Here is a 19035-nt window from a genome sequence, read left to right on the forward strand (position 1 = left end):
GATGAATAGTACCAAATGGAGAATACCAAATGGAGAGTAATGAGGGAAAAGCGGGAAGTGGTAAGTTGAGAGGAGCTCCATGGCAGACAGGGTCACGTCTTTTTATATCTTTATTCTCTGTAGTATCCAGCAAAGGGCTCACCCAGTGGCTCAGTGGTAAAGAATCCACCTATAAAGTAGGAGATACAGGTTGGATCCCTGGGTCGGAAAGATCCCCTGGAGGAGGAAGTGGCAACCCACTCCAGTATTCTTGCCTGAGAAATCTCAGACAGAGGAGTTTGGTGGGCTACAGTCCATGGAGTCACAAATGAGTCAGACACAACTGACTGACTGACTAAACAACATAAAGTGTCCAGCAAAGTATGTGATGCAAGAATGAATGACTGATGTGCTTTATGTTGGTTAAATAAATTTTTGAGGCAACAGGCCTAAGGTCAAAAATGCAGTTTCTGGCACTTCACAGTTGTGAAATTTTGTAGAAATTGCTTGACTTCTTTAATCCTTGATTTTTTCATGTGTAAAATCCTTGTCAGGTTAAATCAGTACTATTACATAAAATGCTTAACACTTTACATATTTAATAATAAACCTTCAAGAGATTGTTAATGATAATAATAACCATCAGGATAATAATGAATTTGGGAAGGCCTTCCATATCAGGAGTTTGGGCTTACTAGATAGGTCTTGGAAACAACATTTTAATTTGGCAGCAGATTAGAAAAAGGAGAAGCAAACAGGGATTGAGAAACTAGTTGGTGGCCATTTTGAAAATTCAGGGTAGAAGTTGTGAGGTTCAAAATGAGTCATAGTCCTGGTGATGCAGAAGAGGGGCAGGCAGGAAATACACTCAAAAGAGAGGGTCGGTGAAAGTTCATAGTGTATCAGATGTAGAGACGGAGAAGAATAGTGTGAATTCAGAGGTGATTTTCATTTCTGTCATTACAGGAAAGTCTACACATTGACCATTTAATTTTTCTCTTGCTCCCATAGTTTTAATGACTCCAAAGTCAGGGAACATTCATCAGTTTCCACCCTTTATGAAATGTGTCAATCATTCCTACATTTCAGCAGTGTGTCCTTCGTGTTGACAACTAAATATGCTAAATGAGAAGCTAAGAACTTTGTTTATCTACTGCAGTTGTGTTTGCAGTGGGAAGTAAACTATACAGAAAACCACCTCCTGAAGGAAACATACTGAATCAAGTGGTCAAATGTATCTGGGTAAGTTCATGAATTGTTTGCCTACCTTTTTCAATTGCAAGAAAAGAAATGCTGTTCTGAGCCTATAGGCCTTCAAACATGGGTATACACTTTTCTCAGTGACCTCTGCACTGCTTCTGTGACTTCTGGAAAGTAGGATTGATCAAACTTCACTTGATGCCTCTATTTAACCTTTAAGCTAAAAATTATATAATAATTTTTAAAAACTGGCAAAAGCTTTCTGAAATGTAGTGATATATGTTGAAATTATATTTCAAATATTCTGAAATTCAATGTGTGATGAAATTAAAAGGTAAGATTAAGTCACTCAAGAGTATGTGTGTTATATATATGGAATTTAGAAAGATGGTAACGATAACCTTATATGCAAAAAAAGAAAAAAGAGACTCAGATGTATAGAACAGACTTGTGGACTCTGTGGGAGAAGGCGAGGGCGGGAAGTTTCAAGAGAACAGCATCGAAACATGTATATCTAGGGTGAAACAGATCACCAGCCCAGGTTGGATGCACGAGACAAGTGCTCAGGCCTGGTGCACTGGGAAGACCCAGAGGGATGGGGTGGAGAGGGGGGTGGGAGGGGGGACCGGGATGGGGAATACATGTAAATCCATGGCTAATTCATTTCAATGTATGACAAAAACCACTGCAATCTTGTAAAGTAATTAGCCTCCAACAAATAAAAATAAATGGAAGAAAAAAAAAAAAAAAGAGTATGTGTGTTTAAGGGAAGTTACAGTGAAATGGAGAAGGCAGGGGATGGGTCTTCTGATATCTATGCTCTGCCCTAGTTTGCCATTTCCAGCCATTTCAAGAACCATTCTGGGGACAATCCTAAGCGAGAGCACTGGTTGGACTGGGCAGCTGAGAAATACCCAGTAAGTTGAACTGCAGAAACATCTGATGCCTCCATAGAGTTTTTCCTAATAACCAAACTGATTCCCTCCTGCTGTATTTGACCTCCTCTCTTACTGTTCTGGGCCATTTCTGCTCCAAGCAAGAAATCTTAACTGCCAATTCAGCCTATTCCTTCTTCCTCCTCTTTGCAGAAGCGGCTCATTATGGATGTAAAGGCACTGACCAGGGTAGTGTTCCTTTATATTCCATTGCCCATGTTCTGGGCACTTTTGGATTAGCAGGTAAGAATAGTTCTTTTGAAAACTACCTCTTCTTCCAGCCCCTTCTCTCTCAAAGGAAAGGGATTTTCTCTAATAGCATATGTTTGCCATAGGGCTCACGATGGACCTTGCAAGCCTCCAGGATGAATGGGAATTTGGTGAGTAGAAGAGACTTTTCCAGTCTATCATTTTCTTTTTAATCCACACTAACGAAAAATTTCTTTATGTTCTTGCCTGAAAAGTGACATAAAATTATAAGAGATGCCGTTAGCATGAAGATACTGAGTAGGTAGACAAAGTAAAGAGAGTCTGGAAATAAAAGAATCTTATCTTTAGAAGTCAGAAATATAAGGATGGAAAGTTTTCAGTGTATACAGGAAGCATTGCAAGGATAGCAAATGAAGTGGTAAAGCCTGGGCATGGATATTTTCTTTTATCTAAGCCTGACCAGGGCACAGCAGGTTTTATTGCTGCTACAACACAACTAGTTGGACAATAAAGAAGTCTGAGTGACAAAGAATTGATGCTTTCGAATTGTGGTGCTGGAGAAGATTCTTGAGAGGCTCTTGGGCTGCAAGGAGATCAATTATTAAAGGAAATCAACACTGAATATTCATTGGAAGGACTGTTGCTGAAGCTGAAGCTCCAATACTTTGCCCATTTAATACAAAGAGCCAAATTCTTGGAAAAGACCCTGATGCTGGGAAAGTTTGAAGGCAAAAGAAGAAGAGAATGGGGCAGAGGATGAAATGGTTAGATAGCATCACCAACCCAACAGGCAAGAATTTGAGCAAACTCTGGGAGATAGAGGTCAGAGGAGCCTAGCATGCTGCTGTCCACTAGGTGACAGAGTTGGACACGATTTAGTGACTGAACAAGAACACAACACAATTGACCCATCTCAGGCAGGGCTCACAACAGAGGATCCAGAGGCGGTATTTTGTACATAGATACAGAAATAATGGAAAATTTTTAAACATGATTTTTTATTTTTCTAATTTCCATACATTGACAAACTCTTCCGTCATTTGTTCCCACTGTCTAGGTTATTGTATGTTCTCCTGCCATCTCAGTTATGAAGAGGGCAGAGGAATAACACCAGGGTTGTATCAGCTGGTCTGTTTGAAGCTTCCTTAATATAATTTCACCTTTTCCCTTCCTCTGACTGTCCAGGACTTACCTGGTTGTCTTCTTTTTTGACCCTCTGGAGAACAACTTTAGAAACACTTTGTGTCAATGGGAGACGTCACCCTAACCATCATACTTCTCTGTCTTTCACATTATTACCACCTATGATTGCAGTTACTGGGATTAATAAAAACACACTGACTCTAGTCTCTTTCAAGTTAAAGAAAGCATAGCTCACAGAAAATAAGATTCTCCCTTAGGCCCATCTGCCTTCAGAAGCCATAGCCTAAAGCCATCTCTAGCCTATTCCCCCACATACCCTTACAAGGATAATAGTGGTCCTGAACAAAAGACCTGATGGGTCTTTTGTTACCTTATGCTTCTCACCTGCTAATTATCAATATTGTTGATTTTGTTGATTAGACTTTGTTTGTCTTTAGGCCATCATCTTAATGTGATTTGTTATCATGTTTCAGGGTTTTTTCGTGCTTCAGCCTGACCAGATACAGGTAAGAGACTTCTCTATATTCCCAGGTACTTATTTCTTCCCTCATCTATAACTCGACATTTAGTAGGAGGGTTACCAACCATAATTTGTTTTTTTCCTTGTATGCTGAGGAGGGCTAAACATAGGGATGAAAATATTCTTAAGCCCCACACTTCTCTTTCACATTCTCTGTTAGTAAGTAGCTCCTACTCAACTCCAGGGAGACTGAGTTTTGAGCTCACAAGGAAAGTGTAAACATTGGATTTATTTCCAGGTCAAGTATCATGGAAATATTGTCAAAGAAAGTGTACAACTTAGTTGTGTGAGCAACAAATTCAGAGTCTCTGCTTGTTGGTGACTCCTAGTTATTTTTTAACTGCTTCTTCAACAATCCCCAATCCTTCTTTCTTTCCTTCCTTTCTCCTGACTATGACATTTTCCTCTTGGTTGTGGAACTGGAGGAGATAAATGAAATGGGAGGGAAGAGCTCCTAATCAATTGATAGAAAAACAGGTTTAGGGTGAAGCTGGTTCCTTGGGATATTTGGAAGCTAATGTGCTATGCACGGGAAATAGAGTCTTGGGTGTAAAGGGGCTGAACAACGTGGAGTCATTCTGTACATTGTAGATGAAAGTGTGTTTGGATGTGAGAGAGTGTGCACACATGCGAATGAGAGCATGTGCTCACACTCATAATAGAAAAACACTTGGAACTAATGTTTTTACCATGGCATTACAGGTGCTAAATCCCTTTTTGATTGTTATTTTCATCCCACTGTTTGACCTTGTCATTTATCGTCTGGTCTCCAAGTGTGGCATTAACTTCACGTAAGTGCTCACTGTGCCTTTGTTGCTCCAGCCTGACTCAATATTTGTCCAGTTTAATAAAGAGTCAGTATCTTTCCTGCTTAGTGATGATTTGTTTTGATTTATCATTTTTCTGCTTCTGTTTATCCATGATAGATTAAATGCCTATTAATGCCAGAGAACAGGGTTTCTCTGATGGCTCAGCAGGTAAAGAGTTTGCCTGCATGGAGGAGATACAGGAGCTGTGGGTTCGATTCTTGGGTCAAGAAGATCCCCTGGAGAAGGAAATGGCAACTCACTCCAGTAGTTCTTGCCTGAAAAATCCCATGGCGGGCTACAGTCCATGGGGTTGCAAAGAGTTGGACGTGACTGAGTGACTAAGCACAACACAATACTGGAGAACAGGAATTAGATCTAATTAATACTTGTCACAGAGAGTCCAATCCATTACTGCAGACTTACATACTTGATGTTGAAGAAGCAGGGCAATACTTTATGAAAAGTCAAAAATATATGAGATTAGGCCCCTAAACCAGCTTGTTGCTTTGTTCTTGAAAGTTGCCTCTTCAAAGAAGTCCAAAGCCTTTGGTGAAAACTAATCGCCTTAAATCTCCTACTGTCCCTATGAAACAAATGAGGGACCTCAGAAGAGGACAGAATTGTCCCTAATTACTGCTTTCCCCCTATTCTAAACAGAAGTATTATTCTTTGGAAAGTTTGACAGAGGAGGATCTTAAGTCTTCTATATTTTCTGATTTAATAGCAATTTCTTTTTGATAGCCACTTACCATATTCAAATGACCTTTTGTCATTTACTCATTCATTAAGTAGTTTATTGAGTTTAATACAAAGTGCTATGGAAATGTAGAAGCACAAATTTTGCTCCTTATGAATTTACTTTTTAGTAAGGGAGCTAGAAAATATGCAAGGTTAATTATTGAAAATGATGAATTATGTTAAGTGCTCTAAGAATGGAAACAAAGTGCCAGGGAAATACAGAGATGGAAGAGAGTGGCCAGGGTCAAGAAAGTCTTCTGCAGCAGAGGAAAAGAAGATAATACAGTGACAAAGTTAAGTCACTCAGTCGTGTCCAACTCTTAGCGACCCCATTGACTTCAGCCCACCAGGCTCCTCCGTCCATGGGATTTTCCAGGCAAGAGTACTGGAGTGGAGTACCATTGCCTTCTCCATATACAGTGACAGGTATATGGTGAATGTCCAATGAATCTGGTTATATTACTACTATTTTTGTAACTATGACACAGTGGATAGAAAAACAATCATAAACAAAGAGGGAAAAATTGGTGTGTTACAAAGAACAGTTCAGTGTGACTCAAGTAAAGGTAGAAAGGAGGATATATGAAGGAGAGTACTAGGAAAGTACTTTGAAAGTAATTGAGAACAAATTAAGTAAGCTTAGGAAGTTTAGATTTTATTCTTTAGAGTCTGTAGTTTAGGCATGACTGCCTCTCTGTTTCCTCTTCAGATCGCTTAGGAAAATGGCTGTCGGTATGATCCTAGCATGCCTGGGCTTTGCAGTTGCTGCTGCTATAGAGATAAAAATTAATGTGAGTACAGTAAATCTTAAGCGTCATGAGGACAGGATGAAATCTGTTTTGTTCATTTCTCTAACTTGTTCAATCTTGACTCACTGGGCCCTACCACAGTAGCTATTTTTTAAAAGGTGCATAATAAGTGTTTGTGGTAAATGAGTAGATATAGAGGTAGAGCAGCAGTGAAAATGAAGGCCACCTCCCACCTGAGTGATGTAGAGTACATTGTCTAGGAATTTCCAAACACCAGTATACAAGATGTAAAACCGTTTCTTTCATACCTTACCAGACATTCAAATATCTTTTGGCAGATTGAATAGCCATTATTGGGGAGTGATGTATGGGGCCACAATTGAGTCAAAAAGCATGGAGTTTGTTACCTGGCATCAGCGCTTGCTACACTGAGTTGGAATTTCCTCCTCCAAACTGCCTTCAGAGCCTTCAAAGCCAAATGCTCTTTAGATATGAGAACTGTGTCCTCTTGGCTATATAAACTTGGCTAATCAAAATAGGACTGAAGTATGTGTTCTCACTGTATTTGAAGGGTTATTTTCTAGTAATTCTAACACATGTTCTCTCTCCTAAGGAAATAGCCACATGCCAGCCAGATTCCCAAGAGATTTTCCTTCAAGTCTTGAATCTGGCAGATGATGAGGTCAAAGTAACAGTGCTGGGTGATGAAAGTAATACTCTGTTGGCAGAGTCCATCAAATCCTTTCAGGTAATGTATGGACATGAGTGAATTAGAAACACTTTGGGATTATGTGCCAAAGCAGCAGCATATACAGTGGTTTACAGCATGCACCTGTGAAGTCGAAGTGCCCCAGTCCAATTCCTGGTCCTGCCACTCCCTAACTGTAAGACCCTGAAGAAGTTATTTTATTTATAAGTCTCAATTTTAGCATCTGTAAAATGGCAATACTTTTTATGTCAAAAACTATTGTAAGGATAAATATTATATATAGAGTGTTTAGCATAGTGTCTGGAACATTGTAAGCTCAATAGGTTGTAATTTGTATTATTATTTCAAACTGCCTCCTAACACACACCCTGTTGAAGAGTTTGGCTTATATATTTTTACTGCTATACTATACATATTCTGAAATATTCATTTAAAAATCTTTTAAATAATAAAAGTAGTATACATTTACTGTTGAAAATTGGGGACTGTGTCAAAAAGATTGAAAAATCACCTATAAATCCATCACACACAGATAATCATATTTAGCTTTAGCATTTTTTTATAAATGAGTAAACAAACTACTTTTTTAAAAGTCTTGAAACACTATGTGCTATATTGACCTTGATTTTTTCCTTAGCACGATCGTCATCAAAAGGATTTTCCCATGTCCTTAGATAAACTTTGAGAATGTGAATTGAACAGATACATACTATTCCATTCTATGGATATACCATGGTTTAGTAAAATATTTCCTTAATAGGCATTTAATTTTTATTATTATACATATTTCTATAATGAATATCCTTACTCATAAATCTTCATTCATGCCTCTAATTACTCCTATAGTATATTCCTAGAAATGGAATTATGAGGTTAAAGGGTAATGTTGAAATTATCTGATGAGGTCACCTGCCCCGGGGTACCATGAGACTGCAGTATTCAAGGTGGGGAAGAAGGTGAAAGTGACAGGCTCTTTACTCTGCAGAATATGCCACACTATTCCAAACTCCACCTGAAGACAAAGAGGCAGAATTTCTACTTTCAACTGAAATATCACAATGTGTCTGTCTACACTGAGCATTCTGTGGAGGAGAAAATGTGGTACACTCTGATCATTCAAGAAGATGGGGAAAGTATTTCTAGCATGATGGTAAGTTGAAGAATGGCCTAGTTTCTAATTATCTTAGAGTATGAAGACTGATTCATCAGTATCTTACCAAGGATATACATGATGATCAAATTTTATGATTATCAGTTCCCTCTAGGCACCTGTAACTGATTTTTACTTCCCTCTATTGTAGGTGAAGGATGAAGAAAACAAAACAACTGATGGGATGACAGTTACAAGGTTTGGATGTCACAGAGACCCAGGCCTCTCTGTTCTCTTTAATCTGTGGTCTCTTCTGAGCTGTGGGGCTTCACATGAAGAAACTTCACATTCTGCTTGTCTCGTACTAGGATGCTCTCTCCTAGAAGATCAGGAGCATTGGTGTCAGAACACATTTCCTAGGGAAGTGAGAGGCATAGATTCAAAACCAAGTCTTTTGGCTTGCTTTTGCATGTGGTACTCAAAGGTGACCCTATATCTCTATGAACACCCTCTGTGCTCTGCCACATAAATTGCTTCTGCTACATGTTATCCACTTATCTTGCTCTTAAGAAAATAATTGAGTACTTTCCTCTCTGTGATCACCAGAAAGACATTTAGAAGTAAGCAAATAATCCTCCCTTCATTACTGGTAGTTGAACATCTTTTATAGTTACTGTGCTTTTAAAGTAAAGTTTAAAATAAACATATACAAGCATCATGGTTTAGTAAAGGTAACATGCTTGGATTCAAAAGACTTGGTTTTTGAATCTAGATCAAGCTGAAAGTCTTGTTAGGCACCATGGGACAATTACAGAGATGGAGCCCTGAAGAGGTCATCTGCTCACTGGGGCAGGAATCTGACATGATATAGATGCATGTGTCTGTGGCCATCAAAATTAGATGGTTGCTGTAGAGAACAGCATTTTAGAGGAGAACTTTTAATGAAAAGTTGAATGTCACCGAAGGCTGGGACAGTCACATTAATCTGCTTTTATATATGCTTCAGGGAGAAGGCAGTGGCAACCCACTCGATCCCAGGGACGGGGGAGCCTGGTGGGCTGCTATCTATGGGGTCCCACAGAGTCTGACACGACTGAAGCGACTTAGCAGCAACAGCACATATGCTTCAGAAAAAGTAAATAGATCCAAATAAGTCATACAACAGTGAGGCCAGGACTTCCCTGGGTCAAAGAGCAATGGGAACCTCCAGGAAGGATGAAAGGAAGCAATTTCTGGATTAGTGCAGGATGATTGAAAGCCCAGGAATCAACATTAAGGGTTTTAGAGGGAACTGCCCTTCTAATCCCATGGGCCAGGGACTAACACAAATGCTACCAAAAACCCAAACTGAGGGACCAATTTAGGGGCTCAGGTTCAAAAGACTAGAAAAATCATTCTGAAAGAGTTCAAGTTTGTTTGAAGACTCAAAACAATGAAAGCTCATTGTTTTGCTGTGAGCTGGAGTCTGAGTTTTGCATAAAGCAAATTAGACTTCATTTATAAGAGGATGAAGTATCAGTTTTATATAAATACTAGTATGTATTTATATATACATAATTATTTTCCTTTTTGGAGCTTCAGTTGATGAATTCCATCATTAAAAAACAGAAAGAAATTGGGTGCACCTAAGCTGGGTTACTGAGGAGGCTCAAACTGCCATGGGTGATCACGATAGTGTCATCCCAGTTGAGATCAGGTGATGATGTGGCAGACAAAAAGCTAATACCTGAGGAAAGAAAAAGATAGGGACAGCTAAGACTACTAATTACTTATGTGTGAGTTCATTTATTCATTCAGTTAACAATATATATCATGTACCTTTTATGTGCTAGCCTCTGTTCTAGACACTAGGCATATAGCAATAAACAAAACAGAAAAGGCCCCTGCCCATTTATCAGATGGGAGAGTTTGTCTAATCTCTAACAATGTCTCTATCCTTAGGTTTGTCAACACTTTGCATGAAGAGGTCAATATCTCCCTGGGTACAGACGCATCCCTCATTGTTGATGAAGACTATGGTGTGTCTGCTTACAGAACTGTGCAAAGAGGAGAGTAAGAGCACTACCCTGTGGACATTTTACTTTCATCAACAACTGACTTTTAAATATTTTCTTTATGTACAGGTGGGCAGATTAGGTATATCTCAGCTAATTGTAAATATATACATACTCCTGCTCTGTTTCAGCCTTTGCCTCCTTTCCTCAGTCTCTTGTTTTTCTGCACAGATATATGCTTGTTGTGAAACTATGCTTGTACTGAATACTTAACAAGACTATCTCCTGGAGGTTTGCCAGTTTATCATTGGCTCCCACTCCTACCCTTTGGTAACTCCTATAAACACCTTGTTACTTTATGCCTTTCCTTTCAGATTCACTGTTTTATGCTGTTCCACTAATTCATAATACTCAGAAGAGAAAAATTCATAAGACTTAGATGAGAAGACTTAGAGTCTGAAGTTCACAATAGAAGGCAATTTGTGCATTTTGCATTCAGGTTTAAGGTTAAAAAAAACATACCGAATAGGCAATGAAATCTCAGATCAGGCATAGAAAAGAACTTGGTATGAAAATAATTCACTCTGATACTCCTCTCCTCAAAGAGAAAGGGTAGCTTTGCTGCTTGACGAAATCACTCCTTCCACCAGAAATGGAAGTGCCTTTCTAAACTGTAATGTTTCTTCTAATCTAAATTTGTCCTGTTCCCAGATATCCTGTGGTGCATTGTAGAACAAAGAATGAGGATTTTTCACTGAATTTGGGTCTACTAGACTTTGGTGCAGCTTATCTGTTTGTTATTACAAATGTAAGTAGCTCATGACCATTCTCACTCTATTCTTCCATTTATCTGTATCTATATCTATGTAACTATACCATATCTAAATTTATATATAATCTATATCTACCTGTATCTTACTCTATGGCAAGACAGCATCACATACTTATGATGGCTTATGGTGAACATTGTCGGATTTGTGATCTCTGAAGAAGATTTAGCTTCGGGACCAGGGACCAGGCTTTATCACTCAAGAGCTTTAGTGTAGCAGAGTTTTATTAAAGTGAAAAAGGGACAGAGAAAGCTTCTGACAGACATCAGAAGGGGGATGAAGAGTGCCCCCCTTGCTAGTCTTAGCAAGGAAGCTATATATTTTTTCAGTTGGTTATTACAGTAAATCAAAAGACTGTCTCAAGGTTGTAAAGGTCTTACCAGACCTACTTCTGCAATTTACATTTTAAGATAATGGGATTAGAACTAACAATAGAAAGATCTTACCAGACCCACTCCCATAATATACATTTTAAGATGACAGGATTAGTCAGAAGGTTCTCAAGAAGGAGAAACAGGTCCTCAAGCAGGATACATTGTTGTTACAGAGTTTAAGCAAAAACATATCCTTGAGCAACATGAGTTGTTTTGTAGTGCAATCATCAGATATGGGCTTGAAGGGAAAAAAAGTTTGTCCTTTTCTCCTCCTTGAACTCCAGACTTCTATTTCCTCCTTGAGAGACCCAGACCCCTTTCTCCTCCCTGGGGACCCTGGACTTCTTATCAACCTACCTAGGAATTGACTCTCTCAGTTATTTCTAGTGTAGGGTGATAGCTTCTATAGTGACTTTAAAAAACTCCTAAGATCTAAATAGAGGACATAAAAGAGAGAACACTGGTAAGAGGCCCAAGATCTTCAGGAATGGTAGACATAATTTATCTTGAGTCATTGCTGTGAGGCAACATGGTCTGCTCCAGTCCCAGTATGGCACCAAGAAAACAAAAATTATTTTGGTCTTCTTGACTGACTTCACATGTGGTTTCCCTAGCTCTTGGAAAACATCTGCTAGCACATCACAGTCTGAAATACCAAGACTGGTAGCAAATGTCAATCTCTACACAAAGATCCCTCAAAAGCAATTGTGTCAGCAATTAGGCATGATACCTCTGAATTTTAATTCTGATGTCAACCTTGATTCCAATTTTATTTCATTACTCTTGACATTGTATTAAATATAAAAAGAGGACCATGAATAAGAAAAAGATGAAAATTTCTCAAAATGTGATGAGAATCATCTATAAAGTTTTATTAATTGTAATTAGTTTAGCATGATATCTTTAGTATTCCATTTTTTATTATAGTTTATTGAAATATAATTCATGTCATACATTTCACCCACTTAAAGTATATAATGGTTTTAAATGTAACAGTAACATATTCAATATATATTGTATATTCAATACACACAGAATATATTTCTAATAATACATATTCAGTTGTTTTTAATAAATTCAGAGTTGTGTAATTTTAGAACATTTTCCTCGTTCCAAAAAGAAGCCACATACTCATTAGCAGTCACTCACCATTTCCTCCCAAACTCCCCAGCTCTAGACAGCCACTTGTCTACTTTCTGTCTCTGCTATTATTAATCTCATGATATATCCAGATATTATACCTACTATCTAATAACATTTACTACCTAGGAAATGGCAACCCACTCCAGTACTCTTGCCTGGAAGATTCCATGGACAGAAGAGCCTGGTAGGCTACAGTCCATGGGGTCGCAAAGAGTTGGACACAGCTGAGCGACTTCAATGTCAACTTGGTTTTATTCCAAGGAAAATATATAATTTCAAAAATTCCATTTCATTTATTATAATAAATATTACTAAATACAATCTATATACAAGAAAACCAACTCAGCTAAAAACCTTCACATAGTGAAAATAATTTTTTAAAAAAGATTGTAGAATCATGTATATTTGGTAACATTAATAACAAAATATTGACCCTGAAAAGATTCTTTTTGACCAAAATTTTATAGGAAAATTGCATCTTTTTGACAAAATTTTTATATGTGAGTTTAAAAATAATGGCCAGTAAATAGAATACAAAATAGTAGATGGTATTTGATATGGATTTTTAAAAATTGATCAAGAAAATCTTCAGTGTAAGAGTTACCAAGACAATAATTTCTGATTTTTATTCTGATATTATAATATTCTGATAAAAGTAATTTTAGTAAAATAAATATTTAAATGGAAAATGTGAGAAATATTTTAATTGTACTTACATAGAAAATTGAACAAAGAATTAAACTTTTTTAAGTACGTGCTTTTCTGAAAATTCATTGTTTGTATAATTCAGATGCCATTTTACATTTAAAATGTTGACCAGGATCAAAATATGCAGTAGGTCAAAATGATGGGGTACTATAGTATGAAATAGTTTGCCATTTAAGGTCTCTGCAATAATGGTATCTGATTGACTGAAGCCAGCCAAGTGAGTGCAGTATTACCAAAAGGAACTTCAAAAACCTGAAATTGTGTAGAAATTGCTGTTTCTTCATGGTACCACAAGAATGACAATACAATGAGGAGATGGATACAAGATCATAAATGCCACAGGCCAGGAATATTTACTCGAGACTCCTAACAAGCCCATTTCTTGTTTCCCTCACTAAGAGAACCAGTCAGGGTCCTCAGGCCTGGAAGATGGAATACATCCCAGCCAACAAAATGTCCATCGCATGGCAGCTACCACAATATGCCCTTGTTACAGCTGGGGAGGTCATGTTCTCTGTCACAGGACTTGAGTTTTCTTATTCTCAGGTAGGTTTTTGAAAGTGGAAAGTGGAGGTAGAGCTATTGCTCAGAGGATGGAGTTTTAATCCTGACACTGTCTTAATTAGTCATGTGACCGTGGCCAAGATCTCCATTATTTTGGGCCTTAGATTCCTTACGATCTTAAGCAGAGAATCAGCTTGACCTCCAGGAACATGGCAGGCTGGATCCATGTTGTTTGGGATCCAAAAAGGGATATTTAAACATTAAGAATAAGGACTGTGGAATCGAACTGCCCATGTTCAAACTTTGGCTGCATACCTATTGTGTAACCTTCAGCAAGTGAATGATCATCTCTCTAAAGCTATTTTTATGTGTAAAATAAGAATAGTAATAGAACTCTCTCCTTAGGGTTGTAATGAAGATTATATGATATAATGAATTAAAATATTCAGTTAAGAGTGCCGTCTTGTTGTTACGATGAACATTATTACCTGAATCACTTTACTATGTTCAATTACTATAAACATATTCCCTGAATCAGTGTGAATGCTGAACTTAGAGGGGGAAGTTCAAATCTGGAAGTTTGGGTGGGAGAACTTTTCTGGGTAGATGCTTGGTACAGGAGAGTGGTGTAGAGAGTTTCTTTACTCACAGATTTGTGTCTTCTTTAGGCTCCCTCTAGCATGAAGTCTGTACTCCAGGCAGCCTGGTTGTTGACGATAGCATTTGGGAATATCATTGTGCTTATTGTGGCGCAGTTCAGTGGCCTGGCCCAGGTACGTACTAAGAGAAGCAGGAACACATGTCTACCCAAGGATTTCCCTCCATCTTCCTCTGCTGCCCTTCCCCCACCCCTCTGTTCCCCACATTCCCCACTCAGCCCTCTGTCTTAAACATAGACTTTGCCAGGAAAATAGACATGTAAGCTGCAATAATGGCCACCATAGGCCCATGTGAGGAGAGGCCAATTAGTCCTGTCTTTTCCTACCAAAGCTCTTCCAAAACTGCTGACCCTGGGTCAGTCTGCTTCTCAGTCTTCATCTTAGAAAGATCAGTTTACTATCAGGTTCTCCATATTTTTCTCTTATATGTATTTCTTCCTACAGTGGGCCGAATTCATTTTGTTTTCCTGCCTCATGCTGGTGGTCTGCCTGATCTTCTCCATCATGGGATACTACTATGTTCCTTTAAAGCCAGGGGATGTTCAGGGGTCAGCAGATAAGCAGACCCCCCAAATCCAAGGAAATATGATCAACCTGGAAACCAAGAAGATAAGGCTCTAATGGTTCCCTAGACTCTGCCCAGACCCCAGTTCCTGACTCTGGTCTTGGCCATCACCATCTTCAAGCATTTTTTACTCCAACTTGGTTGGAAGAGAGAAGTAGTGTCACAATGAACTGATCTCCTTCACTTTTCTCTGATGATAGAGGCAATTCTAGGACTGGGTTTTTCAGTACATTAAAGCAAGGTCCCTGAGACGTCATGTCTTTCTGTATATCACTGAACTCAGTAAACCTTGTGTGGTTTTGCTGCAGCTGGCCTGGCATCTCCAAAAACACAAATGTATAATTGAGCTTGGTCTTTGTGGTTATCAAAGTTCTGTAGGAATTCTTTTACCTGCCATTTAGAGCAGATGACCCCACCTTTTGAAGTGCTGATTTAAGACCAAATTTCAGAATAACAGAGAAATGGTATTTTCAAATGTCTTCATTAATGGTGTATTTATTGTTTACAAGGACTTCAGGAATTGTTACGTCTGGTGTGATCTCATCCAGGGCCTGGCTTGTCAGCTATTCAGGTTCAGTAAGACTGTAGTTAATTTTTCAGCACAAATAATAAAAGACAAAATGATATTTTATTAACACAGGATAAGATATATCATTCTGATAATTACAGTATTTTATCTATTAATCCAAACACCCCTTTCTCAGTATTGATAGGTCCTTGGAAACCAAATTAAAGGCAGTAAACATGGTTCTGCAAAACAGAAAAGTATAAACTGTAGAAGTCCTGATGAACAATTCTTGTACAGTATATGCTTTTCTTCAGGACTATAATGTTTTAACTCTAGATTATTCCCACCTGTGGACAACTGTATAAACGCTAATTATCATTTTCCAACCCTCATTTTCAATGTTGTTGGCCCACCTTTTTCTTATTATATTATCTTATTTGTTGCTGCTGCTGCTGCTAAGGCGCTTTAGTCGTGTCCGACTCTGTGCAACCCCATAGACGGCAGCCCACCAGGCTCCCCCATCCCTGGGATTCTCCAGGCGAGAATACTGGAGTGGGTTGCCATTTCCTTCTCCAATGCATGAAAGTGAAAAGTGAAAATGAAGTCTTTCAGTCGTGTCCGACTCTTCGTGACCCCATGGACTGCAGCCTACCAGTCTCCTCCATCCATGGGATTTTCCAGGCAAGAGTATTGGAGTGGGGTGCCATTGCCTTCTCCATATTTATTGCTACAAATATTTAATAATAACAGTATTTTTTATGAAAACAACTTCCTTTCTTACTGGTACTTTCTTCAGCTTCAAAGTAGTGGATCTGTTTTGATATTTTTTCTTGTTTTACTTTCCCCCCAAAATTTAAATGCCCTATTTATTTTTTTTAAAATGTTAATACTATAGCAAACCCAGTACTCTAGGTTTGAGCTTCTAAAATGGCAGTGCTCAATGTGGGACATGGTCCCATTTCAGTATTCTAACAAAATCCGGAGTTGAAGGAAGAAGTGATATAATATGACAGGGTTTTGTTTGTTTGTTGCTGTGTTGGTGAAAAAAGTTGAGAAATAATACCTTGCACACAGTGAATGACTCAGTGGACAGACATGGGAATATAATGACTTCTGGGGGAAAGTATTGCTGGATGAAATGTTCAGAATAACTGTCCTAGAAAGTCTCATTTTCATTGGTTTTGCTCCATTATTCTCATCTAGAACTGTTTTGAGTCAGTCTCATATTGTAAACATAACAAGAAAAGTTGCTCCGTTTTCCCAAGCTCTGGTCCTGGTTACCAAGTTTTCAGAAGTGCTGAAGTGACAGCAACACTATCCAGTTTCCACAGATAACCTTTTTAAAATTATGTATGTTTATCTATTCATTTACTTGACTGGCCAGGTCTGAGTTATGGCACTTGGGATCTTCATTGTGGCAATCTGGCTCTTGGTCATGGCATGAGGAATCTAGTTCCCTGACTAGGGATTGAACCCAGGCCCCCTGGATTGGGAGTGTGTTGTCTTAATTGCTGAACCACCAGGCAAGTCCCTCCACAAATATCTTGATGTGAACCTGACTTTGCTTCTTCAGAAAATACTCTGTCCCCATTTCAGCAGCTTTAACTCAATCTGTTCTATGAACTACTGTCTCAGATATATTAACAGTGCTAATAGTTTCTTTGGACAAATAAATTTTGGAAATGAAGAATATTACATCATCTTCTTAACACCTGGATATTAAAGATTCTGAGAAATCCTTCAGCAAAGACATAAGACTCCTTGTTCAGCCTCATATGTTACAGTGTTCTCCAGAACACTGATTTGGGGAAAACTGGCAGACAATTCTTTATGTTGAACTAAAAGCTTTCTTTATGAAACTGCCTACCATGGTTCCTTCCCTTATGGCTAACTAGAATAAGCATAAACCTCTCTTTTATGCCATACTCTTTTTGCTATTTGGGGAGAATTTTCATGTTGCCTCAAGTAAGCATTCATCAAGCTAAAGATTCTCAGCTTTTTTCATGGCTCTTCACAGGGTATAGTCCAGACCTTTCACAACTGTTTTTCCAATTCTGAAAAATATTCTTTGCTTGATATGCAACAGTGGGTCAGAATCCTTCTCAATATGGGTTCTGTTGCATACATGCTCAGTTGCTCTGTCAAGCCCGACTCTTTGTGATCCTATGGATCCCTCCAGGCTCCTCTGTCCTTGGGATTCTCCAGGCAAGAATGCTGGTGTAGGTTACCATTTCCTCCTCCAGGGGGCCTTCCCAACCCAGGGATCAAACCTGTAACTCCTATGTCTCATGCACTGGCAGGCAGATTCTTTACCACTGAGCTACCTCGGAAACCTGAACACATTTTAAAAGAATTTTTACCACTCTATATATGCATAGAAAACATTTTGGAATGATATTCATCTACTAAAGATTTTTATTGAGGCATAGTAGATATATCATTGAATTCATTCCTTATAAGTGTACATTCGAATGATTTTTAGTACAATCATCACCATAATCCAATTTTAGAATACTTCCATCACCCCAAAAAGGAACCTCTTGTCCACTTGCAGTCAATTCCTGTTCCACCTCTGGCTCAGGCAACCAATAATCTACTTTCTGTCTTTGTAGAGTTACCTTTTCTGGATCATATGATATGTGGTCTTTCACATCTGGCTTCCTCTACTGAGCATGTTTTTGAAGTTTATCCATGTTGTAGCACCTATCAGTTATTTTTTTTAAATACAGAATAGAATTCCATTGTGTGGATATACTATATTTTGTTCATCCACTCACCAGTTGAGGGAAATTTAGTTTTTTTTTTTTACTGAATTTTTAATTATTAAAAATAAGGCCCCTATGACCATTCAAGTATAAGTCTTCAAACAAATAGAGTGTTCATCTTGTATATATGCCAGGGAATGAAACTGCTGGGTCACATGGTAAATTTATATTTGATATATTTTTTTTGATTGCCAAAAGGCCTTTTAAAATGGCTACATTATTTAACATTTCAATCAGCAATTTCCATTTCTCCATGTCTAGGCCTCCACTTATTATTGTCTTTTATTATCATCATTCTAGTGGTTGTGAAGTAGTATTACATTTTAATTTTAATTTCTATTTTACTAATAAACAGCATCTTTTCATGTGCTTATTAGCCATCTTTGTTTGCTCTGGTGAAATCTCTATTCAAATCTTGCCTATTTTTAAAAATTAGGTTGTTTATCTTCTTGAGTTGTGAGATTTCTTTATTCTGGTTAAAAATATTTTGTTAGAAATATGATTTGCCATCATATTCTCTAAGTTGTGACTTGTATTTCCATTTCCTTAATGGTGTCTTTTGAAGTGCAAAAGTTTTAAATTTTGATGAAGTCCAATTTATAAATTTTTCTTTTAAGGGTTATATTACTGGTGTCATATCTAAGAACTCTTTAACTAATCCAAGGACACAAAGTATTCTGACTAGTTTTTTCTAAATGTTTTAGTTTTAACTCTTACAGTTAGGTCTGTTGTCCATTTTGAGTTAACTGCTTGCGTATGCAACAAATCCACCTTTTTGCTTGTGGCTATGCAAATGACCCAGCAGCAGTTTGTAGAAAAGACTATTTTTTTCTCCATTGAGTTGCCTAAATAGCTTTGGAAAAAAATCAATTTACCATAAATATAAGGATTTGTTTCTGGGCT

The 19035-nt window shown here is 38.0% G+C and overlaps 1 protein-coding gene across 1 annotated transcript in view; it reads left to right on the plus strand.

Annotated features, from left to right (window-relative positions):
* Positions 1 to 15201, plus strand: part of LOC110133383 (solute carrier family 15 member 2-like) — a 71498-nt gene extending 56297 nt beyond the window's left edge. Inside the window, 15 exon segments of the mRNA XM_070466052.1 lie at positions 1139 to 1221; positions 2010 to 2096; positions 2268 to 2357; positions 2450 to 2494; positions 3941 to 3973; positions 4690 to 4778; positions 6244 to 6325; positions 6897 to 7031; positions 7978 to 8142; positions 8294 to 8340; positions 10024 to 10134; positions 10788 to 10884; positions 13531 to 13677; positions 14304 to 14408; positions 14739 to 15201. Of these exon segments, the coding sequence (XP_070322153.1) occupies positions 1139 to 1221; positions 2010 to 2096; positions 2268 to 2357; positions 2450 to 2494; positions 3941 to 3973; positions 4690 to 4778; positions 6244 to 6325; positions 6897 to 7031; positions 7978 to 8142; positions 8294 to 8340; positions 10024 to 10134; positions 10788 to 10884; positions 13531 to 13677; positions 14304 to 14408; positions 14739 to 14915 (1493 nt within the window). The 3' untranslated portion in view covers positions 14916 to 15201.
* Positions 15202 to 19035: the final 3834 nt, after the last annotated feature.

The sequence above is a fragment of the Odocoileus virginianus genome, chromosome 4 (genome assembly GCF_023699985.2).
Source record: "Odocoileus virginianus isolate 20LAN1187 ecotype Illinois chromosome 4, Ovbor_1.2, whole genome shotgun sequence".
Lineage (NCBI taxonomy): Eukaryota > Metazoa > Chordata > Mammalia > Artiodactyla > Cervidae > Odocoileus > Odocoileus virginianus.